Genomic DNA, 17,579 nt, shown 5'->3' with positions numbered 1-17,579 from the left:
AGATTCATCCTAGAGAGGGTTAAACCAGGCTGCTCCTTGGAGGCAAGGATTCTGGGGTTTCGCCTGACATACTTTGGACATGTAAGGAGAGACAGGTCTTTGGAGAGGGACATCATGCTGGACAGATTGGAGGGACAGCGCAGGAGGGGAAGACCCTCTATGAGGTTGATTTATTCAGTTACTGGGGTAATCAGGATGGATGTGTCAGAGGCAGTGAGATTGGCACAGGATAGAGCAAGGTTTAGGGCTGTTGTACATAGGGTCGCTATGAGTTGCAAGCGACTCGACGGCACATAACAACAACAACATGTCAGTTTTAAGATTTTTCTTTTCCCCAAATTTTTTTAGACTTATAGTTTTGTCTAAAGTTGCCCTGGCCAAATTGCTCCCCTTACTTAGCATTAGTTGTGATTTCTGCGGTCTTAAGTGATTTCTCACAATAAATCCAGCCATCCGTGACTCCCAATCCAGCCATCGTTTTTGTCTCAAAGCAGTGGTTTCTGATGAACCTCTCTCTTGTAAATGGTTGTTTTGGTAACATTAGAAATATCTTTAAATATTCATGTTAATAATATTAATAAATTAACATTCCAAGAAATAACATTTCCTCAATGGCTGGGGAAGAATTTGGGGGATAAATACTTCTATTTTCTCCTTTCTTTGTTGAGGTGATTTTGAGGTGCATACAATACTATCTGATAGAATTTGCAATGAGATTAATCTTGAGTTTGTTTAATGATGCTTTTGTTAGGAGCATGATTTTTCACTATTCCACACTGTCACTGGAATAATCTCAGTCGCTTCTCCATCTATTATGGTGCTGCCAGTTGGCCCAGTGGTGAGAATCTTAGTCTTCTTGATATTGAGCTTCAGTCCTCATTGAAGAGCACAGTCCTTGACTTTCTGCAGCAGCTGCTTCAAGGTCCTCCTCAGTTTCAGCAAGCAAGAATGTGTCATCTGCATAAAATAGGTTGATGAGTCTTCCTCCAGTCCTAATGCCATATTCTTCCTCATAAAGTCTAGCCTCCCGAATGATCTGTTCTGCATATATATTAAAAAGGTATGGAGATGTGATGTATCCCCGATACATTCTCTTCCTAATTTTGAGCCATGCAGTGTTTCCCTGTTCTGTTCTGAGAATTACTTTAATAATTAGAATGATTATGAAACGAGAAAATTGAACCCTGTACTGTCTTGATAGCATGTATTTTAGATTCTTCTTTTTTTCTCTGTGAAACTCTTAGAAGTATAAAAATTTATTGTGAACTCTACTAATTCAAATAATGAGTTTTCTGGTCTTTCAACTGTAGTTCTTTCTTTGAGTTTTAGGTTTAAATCTCTTTCAAAATCTTGCCGCCATCAGAAGTAGTTGTGTGTCCCCTTTCTTCAGACATCCATGTTCTGCTTTCAAAATTGCCAAGCGCTAATCATCGAAACAAATCCACTTTAATGGCTACTAATATGACACTGGGACCTCAGGTCTTTTCCTCTACCAAGTTAAATTGTTGCATGTCTTCTCTTGCATTTTCTTTTTTTTTTTTTTTTGAGAATAAATCTAATATAGAGAAAGTTGTTCATATCAAAAATGAGGATTGAAAATAGGGCCGAAGGCTAATTTCACCACTAATTTTAGTTAATAGCTTTTTTTGCCCTGCTCCAATAAACTCAACTCAGCTCTACTCTTTGGCGTTGAGACCCTCCCATGGATTTTCTGAGTTAGTATCACAGGAGAGGAGCTTGCTCACCTTTCTCTCTCACAGAGCAGTGGGTGAATTTGAACCACCTGACTTTGGGTTAGCAGATGCCCAATAAGGAGAAGAGTTAAAAATTATAGGGATCTGGTGGGTTCTGGTGGCCTAAGAAACTGCACTACAATCCCAGAGGTGTGCGGTCCGAATCCACCAGATGCTTTGCTGAAGAAGGAGGGACAATCTCCTCCTGTACCAGTCAGATCCGATTTGACAGTACACATACAAAAAAAAAATTATAGGGATCTTAGCTGTTTGCCTTTTAGGAAAGAAATAATTGTGTGTCTTAGAAAGTGAAAAAGATACAAGGAATGTTTGAAATTGATTGATCTGGAGACCTTCTGAAAACAAATTCGAGTCATGGGGAAAATGATGTGTGTGAGTGTATGTATGAAGTGAATGTGTAACCTGCCACACAGGTGTATGGCATCTGAAGGTATTGGTAAAAGTACAGGGCTAGGAGGTGCAGACCAGTCTCTGCTACCACTGAGTCTTCCAACTCCTGGCAATATCACATGTATCAGAGTGGAGCTGTGCTCTCTAGGATTTTTACTAAGTTTGTTACAAACACAAACTATTCCTTTTTTTCCAGGTGCTTCTGGATGAACTTTGGCTTTCTACTTTCCATTAGTAGCTGAAAAACTATTCTCAGAACTCCAAATTGCATGCAAGCCACTGTAATCCGAAGAAGAAAATTGTGACAAATGTTAGCATTTATAATCAGATAAGCTGGAGTTTAGAGGAGAAGGGATCACCTCTGAAATTCTGGCATGAATTTGGGAAGTTTTCATGAGGAAGTGGCAGATAGACTTCAAAGGATGGACCGATTTAAACATAACACTGATGATGGGTATTTTGGGTAATAGAGCACACAACAAGCGCTTTCAAAACATAGCAAGGTCAACTGTGTGTTACACCCATGAAAGTGAGTATTAAGGAGCCTGTTTTTGGCACAATTATGATTGTCAGTGTGGGGTAGCTTGAGAATGCTTGTGACTGTGAGGATGTATGAGTGTGAAAGCTCCAGTATTAATAGTAAATTGCTGCACTTTGCTTGAACTTTAAGAGGGCTTTATTTTTTTTTTCGAGTAGTTTCTAAAGCCAGTAATATTTTTTTTCAGTAGTACAGTTTCAGCTTTAAAGGTCAGCAATGTTAACACGGTGCTAGATGGTCGACTCTGAGTTGTTTCTGACTCGATGGTAATGGGTGAGTGAGAGTGTGACTGTATTGCGGCCACCCCCACCTCCCAGGAGAATCTCTCTCCCTGGCTGATGGCATAATCAAAGCACAGAACCAGACACTTCTGTTATATGTACACAGAGGGCCCATGGACAAGAGGAAGCTCCTCACAAGATGAATTGACTCAGTTGCTCCAGCAGTGGATTCGAGCATGATGGCCGTTGTGAAGATGGTAGAGAATCAGCCAGTATTTGTCAGTTTTTTAAATACATTAGATATCTGTGATTTGGAGTCAGTAGGAGGACATCAACAAGGAAGACCGTTATGTCTATTGAAGATGCCATCCAAGAAAGGCCCTAAATGAAAGGTACAGCAAATGCTTTAATGATCAGCCATGTGCGGACTTTCCCTCTAACATGTTAGGACTCACTTTGGGGGTTGATCGACTATTTCAGTTTTTTATATTGTGCACTGATGATAATGTGAAGCATGATGTCAAGTGTATTAGTGTCTGTAGTCATTGGCAGCACCTTACATTTTGTATTCCTTATTTTTATATTGTGCGCTTTTTCTTAGTAGACTAAAAAAAAAAAAACCAAAAAAAACACAAATAATACTTTTTATGGCCTAAGAGTACAAATGAAAAAAAAAAAGTCACTATGGTAATACCACTTTTAGACCTGTCTTACAAGTATTTTTCTTTTTGAAAGAATTAGCGGAAACATTGGGCAACTTGGTTTTTTTTTCCCTTTTTTACTCTTAAGCATTTCTGGCTCCCTTCCTTGCCCAACATTTTGGCATTGGAGTGTCTGTCTGGATGAAAACAAGCCTTGTCTGACCTGGGCTGGGTACTTAGATGTTCTGTTACTTCTTGGATTGTACCGAAAGCTTTCAAATTGATGTTGAGTTTTCCCTGTGTTCTTTTTTCACCTGTCAACATCTTCTGCATCCTTTGCCCTCTCTAATAGTGCAAATCCCCCCCCCCCAAAAAAAATCACATCTCTAATGTTCCAAAATGGAGCTTTGTGTGAATTTTTTTCTTTCCAAAATTCATCTTCTTTGCAGTCAGGGACTAAGAAGGTTCATCTGTTAAAGTGTTTTTGTATGTTTATTTTGATTGTAACCATCTTCATCATTTCATCATCTTAGAAAATGAAAAATCCTCCTTCACTTCTTCTCTGTCGATTTATGTAATAGACAACAAGCACGGTGGTGGCCAGGGGTCGAGGAGTCAGCTTCAACTTGGAGTTGAACCTTCGGCAAAATAGAATGAGCTCCTGGCTGTCCTTACACTGTCCTCACAATCTTGATTGTGCCTAAATCCTGGTTACAAGATACAGTCCAAGTTGTTGAAGGTCTTCCTCCTTTTCCTTGACCGTCTACTAAATGCAATGCCATTTTCCAAGGACTAACTGTTTCTGAGAACATGACCTAAGTTTGTACAGAGTCCACGTCTTGCCAGCCTGGATTCCCAGTAGCATTCTGTGTGCCCCTCTTCCAAGACAGATTTGTGTGTTCTTTTGGTTGTCTGTATTATATTCAGTACTTTGCACCAGCATCACAATTCAAAGTCATCTATCCTCCTGGTCTTCCTTATTCCCTGTCCAATTTTTGTAGATACACAAGGCAGTTGAAAATATTTTTACTTAGATCAGGCACACCTTAATCTTTATAGTGACATATTTGTTCTTTAACAAGTTAAAGAGCTGTTTTCAGCACCTGACTATTGATTATGGATACAGAATAAATGACATCATTAACGACCTCAGTGTTTCCCCTATATGTCAGGATGGTCTGGTTGTAGAAATTTTGTTTTCTGAAAATGCAAACAAATATATGCGATAATTAGGTATAGGCAATGATGTGTGAAAATCTCTGCTGTGAGCTAAACTACCTTTTAAGTTAATGGATGTAACCTAAGAGAAAACACAATGTATCAACAGTCCAAAAGAAGTATCCTAATATTTAGACTAATAGCTGTCAGTAATGTGTATTCCTATCCTACCCGAAATATTCCTTACAGATTACTTCTTCCTTCACTTTCATCTAATAGGAGGTCTGGTTGATTTTCGCCAGGGCGTCTCTTTCAGTTTATCTGTGTGCATGAAAACAAGCCTTCCCTCTCAGTGCTACACACACACTAACTTTTCAGTGATCCTCCTGCTGGTAGACCCACTGACTTTTGGCTCCTGGTCCTTCTGCTGCTCTTGCCTGTGGCTGCTGGCCAAAGCCCACTCACTTCTCTGATGAGTCCTCCCTAATCACAGCTCCTAAAATGTACTTTCCCTCTGTTTTTCAAGATTTCAATCAGGAAGTGGTAATTGGGTCAGATTGTGACAAAGGAGTGTTGGCTGGAAGGTCAGGGAGGGTTCTGGCAGCAAGGAGGCGCATTGTGCCAGGTTTCTTGATCATTGACTCCCACTTCTTCCTCCCAGCAGCTGAAAGGTCTCCAATGACTGCAGCTCCTCGTTCCAGTGACTTTTCCAAACATTTGCAAGAGCTGGGCAAACTCACAGGGAATATTTTCAGATACCTGGATGAGTAGTTTCTTCCTGTTTCATTGTTCACATAAATAGACTATCAGCCAGAGGTCAACATAGGGTAGTTCCTTTTCTGCAGCCTCAGATGTGATCTCTGCATTCAAAGTGCTTTTTTTTTTTAATGTGGAGATGGAGGTGAAAGGCTTTGTAATTATTTGAAATGGTGGTGCTGCTTTTATAAACATCTTGCATTTTCTACTTTGTTATGACTGGCGTTACTACCTAGACATACCTTTCATCTCTTTTTCTCTATTCCAAGGATAGCCTGTCGGTGTCATTGTGCCACAGAAAAGAAATAATATTTGGCTACATAACAGACCAAGAGCCCTTATGGTCAGGCAGAATAATAAGGTGAAAGGGTCCTGGGTTGAGGAACTCTCAGCTAATATTTACTAACATGCATGTGGGAAGTTTTGTAACAGCCCAGTACTCAGTAAATGTGGTGACTTCTCAGAAACCATAGCCAAGGGGACATGCCTTCTTGAACATCACAGTGATTTAACTTGCTCAAGATTTTAGACAATTCCTCTGTCTTGTTTTAGAGTTTTTAGGCACCGAGCGCATTCCATGAAAAGAGAATGTTTCTATTTGGCCACCACCATTATGTTATCTTTGCCAGTGCAATTACAAGCTAATTCAGGGCTCTTTGTGTTAAACTAATAGCTTCTGATTCGCTGCTGTCACCCAGTCCCTCTTCCTGCACTTTTAATCCCGTCTGCTGTGCCCCGAGCACTTACCTAGGGTGAGCATTTTTCTCTAAGTAGAGAGTCATCTTTGGGAAATCATTAATGGAACATCAAAAAGATCCCATCTGTTAGAGTTACATATGGCTAAGATCAGAATTATCAAATATCTCATTTTTTTCTCTTTATTCTTTCCCCCCCCCCTCGCTCTTTCTTCCTTTCTTATCCACACAATAAATGTAGTTGTCAGCAGGATAAGTTCATGCACCGGATAAGGTCACAATTTCATTTAGTGACAACTTCCAACAGTTACGAACTTACAAGGTTCGATTTATTAAAGAGTCAGAAGGGATAAGATCACTGCTTGGCCAGCCTGATTTATCAGGGTTTGACTGGAGTACTTGAATAGGGAATGTCGTATTTCAAGTTTATGTTCAAAACTGTAGTTTAGTGTGTGTTGCGACTGTATGACTTAAAATTGAGAAGGAAAATTATAAAAGGTATCCCCATAAAGGCCAGTTGTACGCGGCAGTCGAGAACTGTCATTTCGTGTCTCTAATCATGCCTTACAATGATGAGTGTATCTAATGTAAATGACTCCCTTTTACCTAAAATGCAGATGAAAACATTCTATTAGTAGCAATTGAGGAAACACTTATAGCACCAAGATTGTTTGGCTATGAAGATAATCAGCAATGAAATTATTATCTAGCCCACTTGTATGGCTGGCTGGCAGTTGTCAAATGGTTAAACCATAAAATAGCGAGAGCTCTGCCATACTTCAGCTACCTTGGCTGACTTTGAAAATGTTTTAGAGATATTTTCAAATCTTTGAGCGCTTTTTGAACTCAGCATGACTTCAGGGCTGTCCATGTTTGATACCATGATGTATATAATGTTTTCCAACCATGAAGAAAATATAAATATGGGTTCTGATGCTGTAGCCTTCTGCTAGAATAAGACCTGATAAACATTATGAGCTAATTCATGTGGTCTGCTTTAAAATTTGGTTATATATTTAAAACCAAGTTCAAACCCAATCCAGAGTTCATTTCAAGCAAATGTAATGTGATCTCTGTCACCTCATTTACTTGTAACTATTCCTTCTAGGAAATCTGAACCTAGAGTTAAGGGATGGGATCATCTGTAAATACTGTGTGCATTTGTCATCAAGTTAATGCAGGATTCAGTTGAAGCATGATTGCTGATAACCATATGCTGAAAAACCCACATCTCGTCTGCTTTCTTTTGGTGTGCTACTATTTTTCCATAGGGTTTTTTTCCCCCTAATAAGATGCAAAAAGGACTTTATTGAAAAGAAACAATAGCAGTTGCTTGATAGCACCCTAAGTGCAGGATTTCAGAACATCACTGGTGATGTTAGGTCTTCCTTCCACGAGTGAATTTCTTTTATTTGATCCAGAACATGGATTGATATCTTATAAGTGACATACAGGGTGGTTTTTAGTGGTTTCTGACTTACAGTTTTGCTATTTATTTTTAAAGTGAAGCTACCATTAAGTCTGAGTAATCCCAGACTTTTAAAAGTATGCATTATCAATAAGATAAGAGAAACAGCCCTCAGCACTAACAATATTATCTTTTGCCAAAATTGATTAGTCCATCCTCCGTGTCTCAAATATTTTGTGTGCACTTACTCAGCGTGTGAAAAATAAATCTTCTTTCTGCAGAGTAGCTACAAAAATATGAGAGAAGCAAAGGAGAGGAATCTTTGTTTTTCACCCTGTTCCATTTTTTCAAAGGTGAGGTAATGTACGTACGTGTCATAGAGCACTAATGAAATGCCTCATTGCTGTAATGCAAAGAAAACATGTATTAAAAAACTGTTTTTTGTCTCTAAAATTAACTTCAAGTGTTCTAAAATTATGTACCGTGATCTTAGAAAAGTCTTCATAAGTTAATTGTGCGTATGAATTTTGCAGTTGCTACATGTCACAAACAATATTCTTCTCAGAGGAGAGTCAAAAGTAGGAAACATGGCTCTAGATCACAATGTTTATAGCTCTGTGAACTGAAAGATGTTTGAAAGGAAAAGCCTCCAGGGAGTAATTATAATCCTAAATTATGTAGTATGATTTGGGAATATTTGGGAAGAAGAGCTTGGTTTGCCCGTGAATGTTCAGAGAAGCTTCTTGAAGGAATAGAACTTGAAGCTTCATCTTCCAGCCCTCATAGACCTTGTTAAGGCAGATAGGAGATTTATATTCTTTCCAGGCAGTAGGAACACTTTCTCAGGGAGGTGCTTGAAATGATGGAAAAAGTAATGAGAAAGAGCTGGAGTCGAAGTCCTTCCAGATTGGCGCACACAACACGTTCTAGGAAGAAGCAGGACCTAAAAATTAGTCAGGTAACTGTGGAGCAAGGTTATGTTGGTGTTGGAGTGCAGATAGGGATGTTCATAGTTGGGATAGTCATATGAGAGCTAGTGGGGAAACTTGCACAAGCCAGGGACATGACAAAAATGACATTTTAATTAGTTTTCCCTGACAGGGATTTGGAGCCTGCATGGTAACTGTCGGGAGAGTCGAGTCTGGTGGGTCATCAAGGACTGAGTTGATAGAAACCCGGGAAATGCTGATAAGAGGGGTGAATCCAGGAGATATTTGAAAGGACATTAAGTCAGAGTATGAGTTGCAATTTGGATAAAGGTGACAAAAATGGAATGTGAGTGAAGGCACTGGAGGGCCATTAGACTCGATGGTGTAACTCTGTGGACATTCTCTGAGAAGGCTTCATAATTTTTCAGTGATGTTTCCTATATGTTATCTGAGTTCATCTCCACAACTGGATAAGAAAGCTATTTGGATTCGTATTTTGTGTAGGGAAAAACTGAAGTTCAAGAGATTAAGTCATTTGCCCTACCCAGATCACTTGGCTTGCTTCAGTTTCTCTTCATTCACTTTTGAACCTAGTGCCGTCATCTGGTCTCCATTTCTGTAGAACTCTTCTCACCCCAGAATTCATGTAATCTCAAGTGTACCTGTGAGGATTATTCCAGTTTTGTTAGTACCTTATCAATTTTCAAACTACATGATTGATTGCTTCTACCTCTCATTCTCCACTAATCCATTTACCACTGTCATGGTACCATTTGAAGTGTCCTGACCTTTGACCTCCATCACACTGATTCATTGAGATTCTAGAAATTGATCTTAGGTCATCTTAAGTTGCTATAATATACTCTCTCAGATGAAAAAGAAAAATCCTCATTTTTATTGTTATATAACACACGGATTATAATTATAAAACAAAACGTTTTGCTGAAGTCTCAAAGGCATGAGGTTCGAGGCCAGCAGCTGCTGTATAGGAGAAGGATGAGCGGTCTCCTCTCAGGAGAATAAACTGCCTCTGAAAATCCATCGGAGGGTCAGCTGTGCATTGTTTCCGACTCTTCAGTACACAACAATAATGAAAGTATTGCTTCTGAGCCCCAGGCTTGTCCCTGTCCACCTAAAATCACCTCTTACCATACTTGCATAGACTTTGACATCAAACTAAAGTCTTCTTACTCTTAAATCTTATTTCACCACTTTGTTCCTTGTCTCAGTAGGTATATGGCCTGTGACCTCCTCAAGGCAGACACTTGATATCTTCCTGGGATTGTGTTTGCCTTAACTCCCCAAATTCAAACACTGAGTCCAATAACTTCTACTACCCAAGTCTTCTGGATCCATTTCCTACAATTCATTCAGAGTTGTTTTGTTTAGTTCATTGCCTAATTCACTATCATGTGCTTAATAGACATTCAACACATATTTTCATAATAAGCTAATTAATAAACTATGAATGAAGGGGGAGTCAGAGAAGGAGAAAACAATCTAGTAGGAACTATAACTTTCTCTTCTACTTTTAAAATCTTAGATCTTTTCAAGGCAAGCATTCCTTTTGAGATGGGCTAGCTGATTGTAAGGCCTGGATCATTTAACCCACCAGCCAGCTCCTCTTTCTTTCTACATCTTATTATATCATGTCCTATCATATCTGAAAGTCAGAATGGGGCAAATACCTTCCAGAGTGGTGAGTGCAAACCCCTCATTTAACAATGACAAGCCAAAGACTCAGAAAAGATAGAAGATATCCAAGGCCATTCAGCTCGTTAATGAACAGGGTTGGGGCCAAATGTTAATCTTCTTTCTCTTAGTGTGGTAATTTTTCTTCTGCTTCACAACATCTATTATTCTTTGAAGAAGTGTAAAATATCATACTCTTCAGTAATATGTAAAGTAAATATAATTTGCTTATACACAAGTCTTGCTTTTGATATCATTAACCTACATAACCTTGGTATTATGTAGATGCTTATTATTTGCACTGTGCTTGTAGTTCTATAAAAACTGTTATAAATAAATTAATGGTTTTATTTAAACAATTTTGCAGTAGAAGGAATTAACAGAGACTTCAGAATAATATCTTTATAAGCTAGAAAGGAGATTTAAAGTTTGTCCACGTGACTAATAAAGCTAAAATGATAGACTTGATAATGTAGTCTGTTCCTGTAATGGGAATTTCAGTTTTGCCCACTTTTAAGAGCCTGTAGAGTATTTTGGTCTGAAAAGATTTGGAATTGACTTGATGGCGGTGTGTTTGATGTTCTTAGAAATTTTGATGCCTAGACCGTCACCACTAAAAACACAAGTTACTTCAGTATTACTACATGAACTATCTTAAGTATGTCATTCTCAACCCATTCCAAGATAGATCTGCCTGTAAATTCAGATATAAAGTCACTGTTTTAATGAGACTCAGTTCATTTCAGATTTTATACAAATGTCAGTGGCAGCAAGGGAAGTAAAATTCCTTTTAAAAAGAGTTTAAAAAATTTTAGATTCAAATAGGAAACTAATTGTTTAAAATTTAAATACAAATGGCTGCAGAGCAGAAGTACAGAGAAGTTATATCAGTAATAAATTATCTTATTAAAAAAACCTATTTAAATATGTAACAACTTTATTATTTATGAGAACGCTATTCCAGTGATTAATTTTATTATGTCTAACCATATAGTAATAGACAGTTAAGTGAAATTAAGTATGTTGACAAAGTAATACCACTAACTTCAGTATTTCTAAAACGCTTTCATCACCTCAAACTGAAACTGTCCTAGGCAGTAACCTTTTATTCCTCCTGTCTCGTACCTTCTGGTACTTTTTCTACTTCTGTGAATTTGCCCATTTTAACTATTTCAAATAAGAATAATCAAACACTATTTAGCGTCTACTACCTGCTTATTTGCGTTTTGTAATTTATTAGAAGAATGTCTATTTCTGTTTTATTGACTGCGCTAAAGCTTTTAACTGTGTAGACCATAACAAATAATGGCTAACATTGAGAAGAATGAGGTTCCCAGGACACTTAATTTGCTTACCTTAACCAAGACAAAAAGCTGTTGACTGAACAGAGCAAGGGAAAGCAATCCATGGTTTAAAATTAAGAAAGGTGTGTGTCATGTTTGTGGCCTTTCAGTTTATGTGCTGAAAACATCATCATGTTATTTAATAGAAGTATTCTAGTTACAATTGGAACTCTGAATGCCTAGTGTAAAGAGCTGTGCTTCCAACTCAAAGGCATGCGGTTCAAATTCACCAACTACTTGGCATAAGAATGATGGACAGTTTTCTGCCCATGCAATTTACTGTCTCTGAAAACCCACTGGAGAATCAGCCACGGGTCAGTTTTGACTCAAGACAGCAACCACAGTGTATTAATTGTGCAGGTGTGGGGAACTGGATCTACTGAATCTTCCTGGGCAAGTTCTGACTAGGATCAATAGCTTGAGGTACTCTTCCTCAAGAAATGAAACATAGCAACAAGGCAGTAGATTTAATTATTTAAAAGGGTAAGAGAACACCATTGAGTTTCTAAGCCTGTAATCTTTATGAGAGAAAACACCTGCTTTTTTTCCCCCCAGTGGAGTAGCAACTGGATTCCAGCTGAATACTTTAACTACTGTGTCATCATTACTCTGAGAGCTCAAAACAGATTACTCTGTTTATTCTAAATAATGATGATTTGCCTTCCAAATATTTTAATTATGATTTTATTGAAAGTTTACAGAAAGAATGACTTTTCATTCATTCAGTGGTATACTTTTTCCTCCCTCAAACTTTCTCAGTTATCTTTGTAATGCATGTCCTTGTTCCAGATTGTTGTCATACATATAATGTCTCATCATTCTTGCATATGTTCCTTCCATTCTCCTCTTCTAGTGTAGTGTTTGTTCATTCTCTTTGCATTCTTTTTCTGCTCTCCCCTTCTTTTGTTTATCCTATTTTTATAATAACTATCTCATGCAGTATTTGTCCTTTTGTGACTGAGATATTTCATTTGGTATAATGTTTCTCTACTCGTCTATATTGTGTAATGTTTTACACGTTTGTTGTTTTTCAGTGCTACACAATAATCCATTGTGTGATGTACCACAGTTTTTCTATCCATTTGTTTATTGACAGGCACTTGGGCTGCTTCCATCTCTTTGGTGTGAATAATGTTGCAGTAAACATGGGTGGGCATACATCTGTTTGTGTCATGTCTCTGTTTTCTTTAGAGTATATTTCTACTAGTAAGATGGTTGGGTCAGATTGTGGTTCTGCTCCAACTTTTTGAGAAAGTGTCAGACTTAATTCCATAGTGGTTATACATTTTACATTAACACTAACATTGAATGAGAGTTCTAGTCTCTCCACATCCTTGTCAGCATTTGTTGTTTGCTGATCTGTTGAACTCTGTAATTATTGCTTGAGTGAGATGTATCTCATCATTTTGATTTCCAGCTCTGTAATAGCTAGGTGTTTGGAACATTTCTTCATCCTTTTATTGTTTATAAAATAAAATTTTAATTTTATATTGGCTTACTTAGAAAGTTTGTATACATTATTTTTCACACTGGATCTTTCCCATTTCCTATACCCATCCCTCCTCCCTCTACTCGTTAAATTGTGTGACCCTATGATTCACACACACACACACACACACACACACACACACACACTGCCCATCTGAATCTCTTTTTTGTTGAAGTGCCTATTCATGTTTTTTACCCATATTGTAACTGGATTATTTACCTTTTGTTTAATTTACCTTGTTGAGGTGTTGGAGTATTCTGTACATTTCAGATATGAGTCACTTATCAGGTAAGTCTTGGCCCAATATTTTTTTTCCCAGTCTGTGAGTTTACTTTTTACCCTGTTGGAGAAGTTTTTTGAAGTGCTTAAGGATTTGATTTTTAGAAGGTCCCATTCTTCTGTTTTATCCTCTCCTGGTTGTAGGTTTTTCATTATGCTTGGAAATCTATTCATGCTGTAGATTGTGCCTTTGAATTTTTGAGAGCAGTGTTTATTTATAATTTTTTATTAACTCATTTGTTTATTCTTGAGGCAAGCATATGATGAATTCCTACTTTATTCCAGTTATTTTACTGCCTTTTAATGATCCCAGAGTATTACTCTGAGGGAATAAAAAGCAAGAGACCCTCCTGAATAGAGTTCTCCTTAAATGGTTTCCTCCAGGCCTTGTAGATGTCATATAACTCTCCCCAACTCTAGTGACCCCAAAACACACGGCTAGAATTCACCAGTTGAACTCTGGTAGAAAGTTAGACATTTACTTCCTCTGAAAATCTATTGGAGGATTGGCTCCAGCTTGATGGCACACAACAACCACTGAACATAAGAAATATTTTTTAATTAATCATCATGCTTTATTATTCTTTCTTTTCATACATTTACTGCGTGTTTAAAGAGACCTAGTGGCATACTAGGGGAGCTCCGGTGGCCTAGGGACAAGAAGCTGTGCTGCAGTCTCGAAGGCACGTGGTTTGAAGCCACCGGCTGATACCTGGGAGAAGGACGGATAGTCTCGTCCCGTGTGATTAACTGCCTCTGAAAACCCACTGGAGGGTCAACTATGGGTCGGTTCTGACTCGACAGTACAAGACAACAACAGTGGCATACTGGGGAGTTCTGGTTGCCTAGTGGTTAAAATCTGCACTGCAGTTCTGAAGACACGCAGTTAAGATCTGCCAGCTGCTCTCCAGATAAAAGGATGATCTCCTGTGGAGGGTTAGCTGTGGGTCATTTCCCACTCTGTGGTACACAGCATCAACAACAACAGTGGCACATTGATGAAAGCACTTCGCCGTTAACAGGAGAAAGATGTGGCAGTCTGCTCCAGTAAAGATTTACAGCCTTGGAAAACCTTCGGGACATTGCTACTCTATTCTTAATGGTTGCTCTGAGCTGGCATAGACCCAGTGGCTGTGGAATTCCTTAATTTAAACATTGTTGTTTTGATTTAATGTGTATGTTTTATGTTTTATTGATTAAAACTAGTAGGAATTTCAGAACGAAAACATTTATCATGTCACTTGGAAAAAACCTTACAGAGTTTTATTTTGTTAATGTTTTTCTTCTAAGATCCTTGAACAGCTGTCATTGAGCTATTTCCTGCGCTCTGTATTTTTTAATGGTCATTTTGAAATGAAATCAGTTAACCAAAACAGTAATAATTTTAACCCAAAGACACTGCCTTTATGTTCCTAGTTGACCTGCTAGGACTCTGAATCATATTACCTCTTTTTGAGGTAATATCACTGTTTCTGGTTCTTAAAGACCCTAAACGGAATTGACTCTAGAATTCTGATGATGAGGCCAAGATGCAGAAAAAAAAGAAATGGGACTAAGTGTGTGTACAGTGATAAAGACTAGCTTTATTTTCCTCTGAGGATAATGTGATCAGGTTTTTTTTTTACAGACAAGTGTAATTAATAATATTTAATATATATGTGAATATGAATATTAATATATGCAAATCTGAAAATATCATGCAGGTAAAACAACACACAGAGAAATGTGAATCTGTAAGACATAAGTGAAAGTGCTCAAAACCCCTCTTGTTTTCATTGTCTGCAGGAGAGCTGGAGGTGTTTCAAAAAGATGGAGAACGGAAAATTCAGAGTCGGCAGCAACTTCCAGTGGGAACAACCTGGGGGCCATTCGCTGGGAAGATGGACTTGAATAATAACTCTGTGGTATGTGGATGTTCGAAGATGGTTGACTCTTCATGTTTTGTCATAGCTCGGAAATTATCTCTGCTTGCTTCCCAGTGAAATCAGTAAAAATAACAGTTTGTTTTTGCTTTTTCATGGACTGCAAATCTTGGATTTTTTCCAAGTGGTTTGTCTCTGACAGGAATATACAGAGAATTTGAAGGAAACAGGTTAATCATACTAAATGACTGTTTAGTGAGGTAATTTATAAGGTTATTGCTTTATCGGCTTAGCCAGACTAATACAATTCACGTTTAATAACATATACAATTGCCTTTATTTTTAAGATGACACAAATTAATTGTCATACATTACAGGTTTACATGAAGAACAAGAAATAAACAACTTTGTTATTCCTCAGTAATACTATTTGTAACTTTTAAGAGCAAGGATGAAAGAGTAGCATTGTAATTTGTTGTGTTAATAAATTTTGTCATAAAAGTTTTGCTAGAAGAACGTCTTCTGCTTGGTAAGATTCTATGGATAATTGACTAGATGTTTTAAAAAATAATGAAAAGATGGATTATTTGTTTATATATGAATGTAATTTCTTAATGGTTAGTTTTCTATTGCTTCTTTAACAAGTTGTTACAAATTTAGAGCCTTGAAACAACACAGATTCATTATTTCACTCTTCTGGAGGGCGAAAGTCCAAAATGTCTGGACTAAATTCAAGGGCAGCATTTTTTCCCCCTGGACTCTAGAGGAGAATCCATTTTCTGTCTTTTCTAGCTTCCAAAGCCTGCCTGTGTTTCTTCTTCTTCGTCATTTTTTTAATGGTACTGTTGCATCCTGAAGCCAGCAATGGCTGATGGATTCTTTACAGCATCTCATTTATATGACACCTACTCTCCTGCCTCCTTGTTTAAGGGCATTTGTGTCTACATTGAGTACACCTGGATGATCCAAAATCGTCTACTTTAAATCCAGTTTAATTCACTTTTTTTTGCTGAATGTGAAGACCCATGGAAAAACCTTATTCTGTCTACCATAAGGAGTAGGCAGAACAAAATTATCTACTATTGCTATAATGCAGGTGATAAAATATGAAGAAAATATGCTTCATATTCTCTTGAACTTTTAAAATTAATACGTATATCCTCTCTCCCATATTATTGAGTCAGTTCTGACTAGTGGTAACCCTCCATTGACTTTCTGAGACTGTAAATAACATGGAAAGAGACAGCCCATTTTTTTTCTCCCTCAAAGTTCTCAGTAAATTCAACCTCATTTGATTAATAGGTCAACATGCCACCAACAGTATGACCCAAGCTCCTTAGATATTTATATATAAATGGAAATAAATATAGGAATATTTAGATAGATAGATAGATAGATAGATAGATAGATAGATAGATAGATAGATAAAAATACATATTTTCTTTCCAGCAAAATTCTTTTTCTTGAAATATCCATAATATATGAAGACTTTCTTAGTTTCAGTTAAATGACAAGTATTGAGGAGTCCTAGGGAGCTCAGGTGGGGGAGCTTGTAAGGAGCTATGCTACTAACCCAAACATTACATCTCTCTGGTTATTTGAATCTACCAGTGGCGCCATGGGACAAAGATGGGCAGGCAGCTTCCTGTGCAGTTTACAGCCTCAGAAACCCAGCAGCGGGTCAGCCAGGACTCGGTTCTGGCTCACTGACAGCAGCTTTATGAGGTTTTACTGGTTTGTCTTGTTTGGTTGTTTTAAGGATCCCTGATGGGAAGAAATATGGGGCAAGATGTACAGACCCAGAAACCCAAAGGAGGGTCACTAATGGTGAGACTCAACTCGGTGGCAGTTGGTTGGGGTGAACCCCTAAGGGGTTCAGGGACTTTGCATTCAGTGGTATATGGATGTTACGAAGTCTGTTGATGACCTAAAAGGAGTGTTTGGACTAATTGCTGTTCTTTGTTGTTTTTGTACCATGAAGTTGGAACCAACTCATAGCTGACTCCCCAGTGAGTTTTTAGAGGCAGTGAATTGCATGACGAGATTACCCATTTTACTTCTGTGGAGCAGCTGGTGGATTCATACAAACCATGTGCCTTTGGGTTGACTACACAGCTCCTTGCCACTAGGCCACCAGATGGGAATCATTAGAAAATGCTTTTTTCATCAAACCTATAAATCAGCATGTGAAGACTTTGAGTTGGGGGGTAATTTTTGTTCTAAATCCATGCATTTAGGATCATACAACTTGACGGTACAATTTAGGCAAAATGTTTCATAATGTGGACATTTTATTCTAGACAGGCCAGTGCAATGATTTTTCAGACTTTGAATTGTGGTGCTGCAAACATTGCAGGCTGAATTGTGTGAATAGTCTGTTCTGTTGATTCCCCTGAGAGTAATATTAACTGTACTGATTTCTCA

General features: G+C 37.9%; 1 protein-coding gene across 1 annotated transcript in view; it reads left to right on the top strand.

Annotated features, from left to right (window-relative positions):
- The window catches only part of ZFPM2 (zinc finger protein, FOG family member 2), a 608,205-nt gene that overhangs the window by 293,284 nt on the left and 297,342 nt on the right, over positions 1 to 17,579 (top strand). Inside the window, exon 4 of the mRNA XM_006897144.1 lies at positions 15,079 to 15,197. Coding sequence (XP_006897206.1) covers positions 15,079 to 15,197 — 119 coding nt within the window. The remainder of the gene's footprint in view (positions 1 to 15,078; positions 15,198 to 17,579) is intronic.

The sequence above is a fragment of the Elephantulus edwardii genome, unplaced genomic scaffold (genome assembly GCF_000299155.1).
Source record: "Elephantulus edwardii isolate Elephantulus edwardi_28Jun2011 unplaced genomic scaffold, EleEdw1.0 scaffold00202, whole genome shotgun sequence".
In the NCBI taxonomy this organism is placed as follows: Eukaryota; Metazoa; Chordata; class Mammalia; order Macroscelidea; family Macroscelididae; genus Elephantulus; species Elephantulus edwardii.
This window is presented reverse-complemented; position numbering and strand designations above follow the sequence as displayed.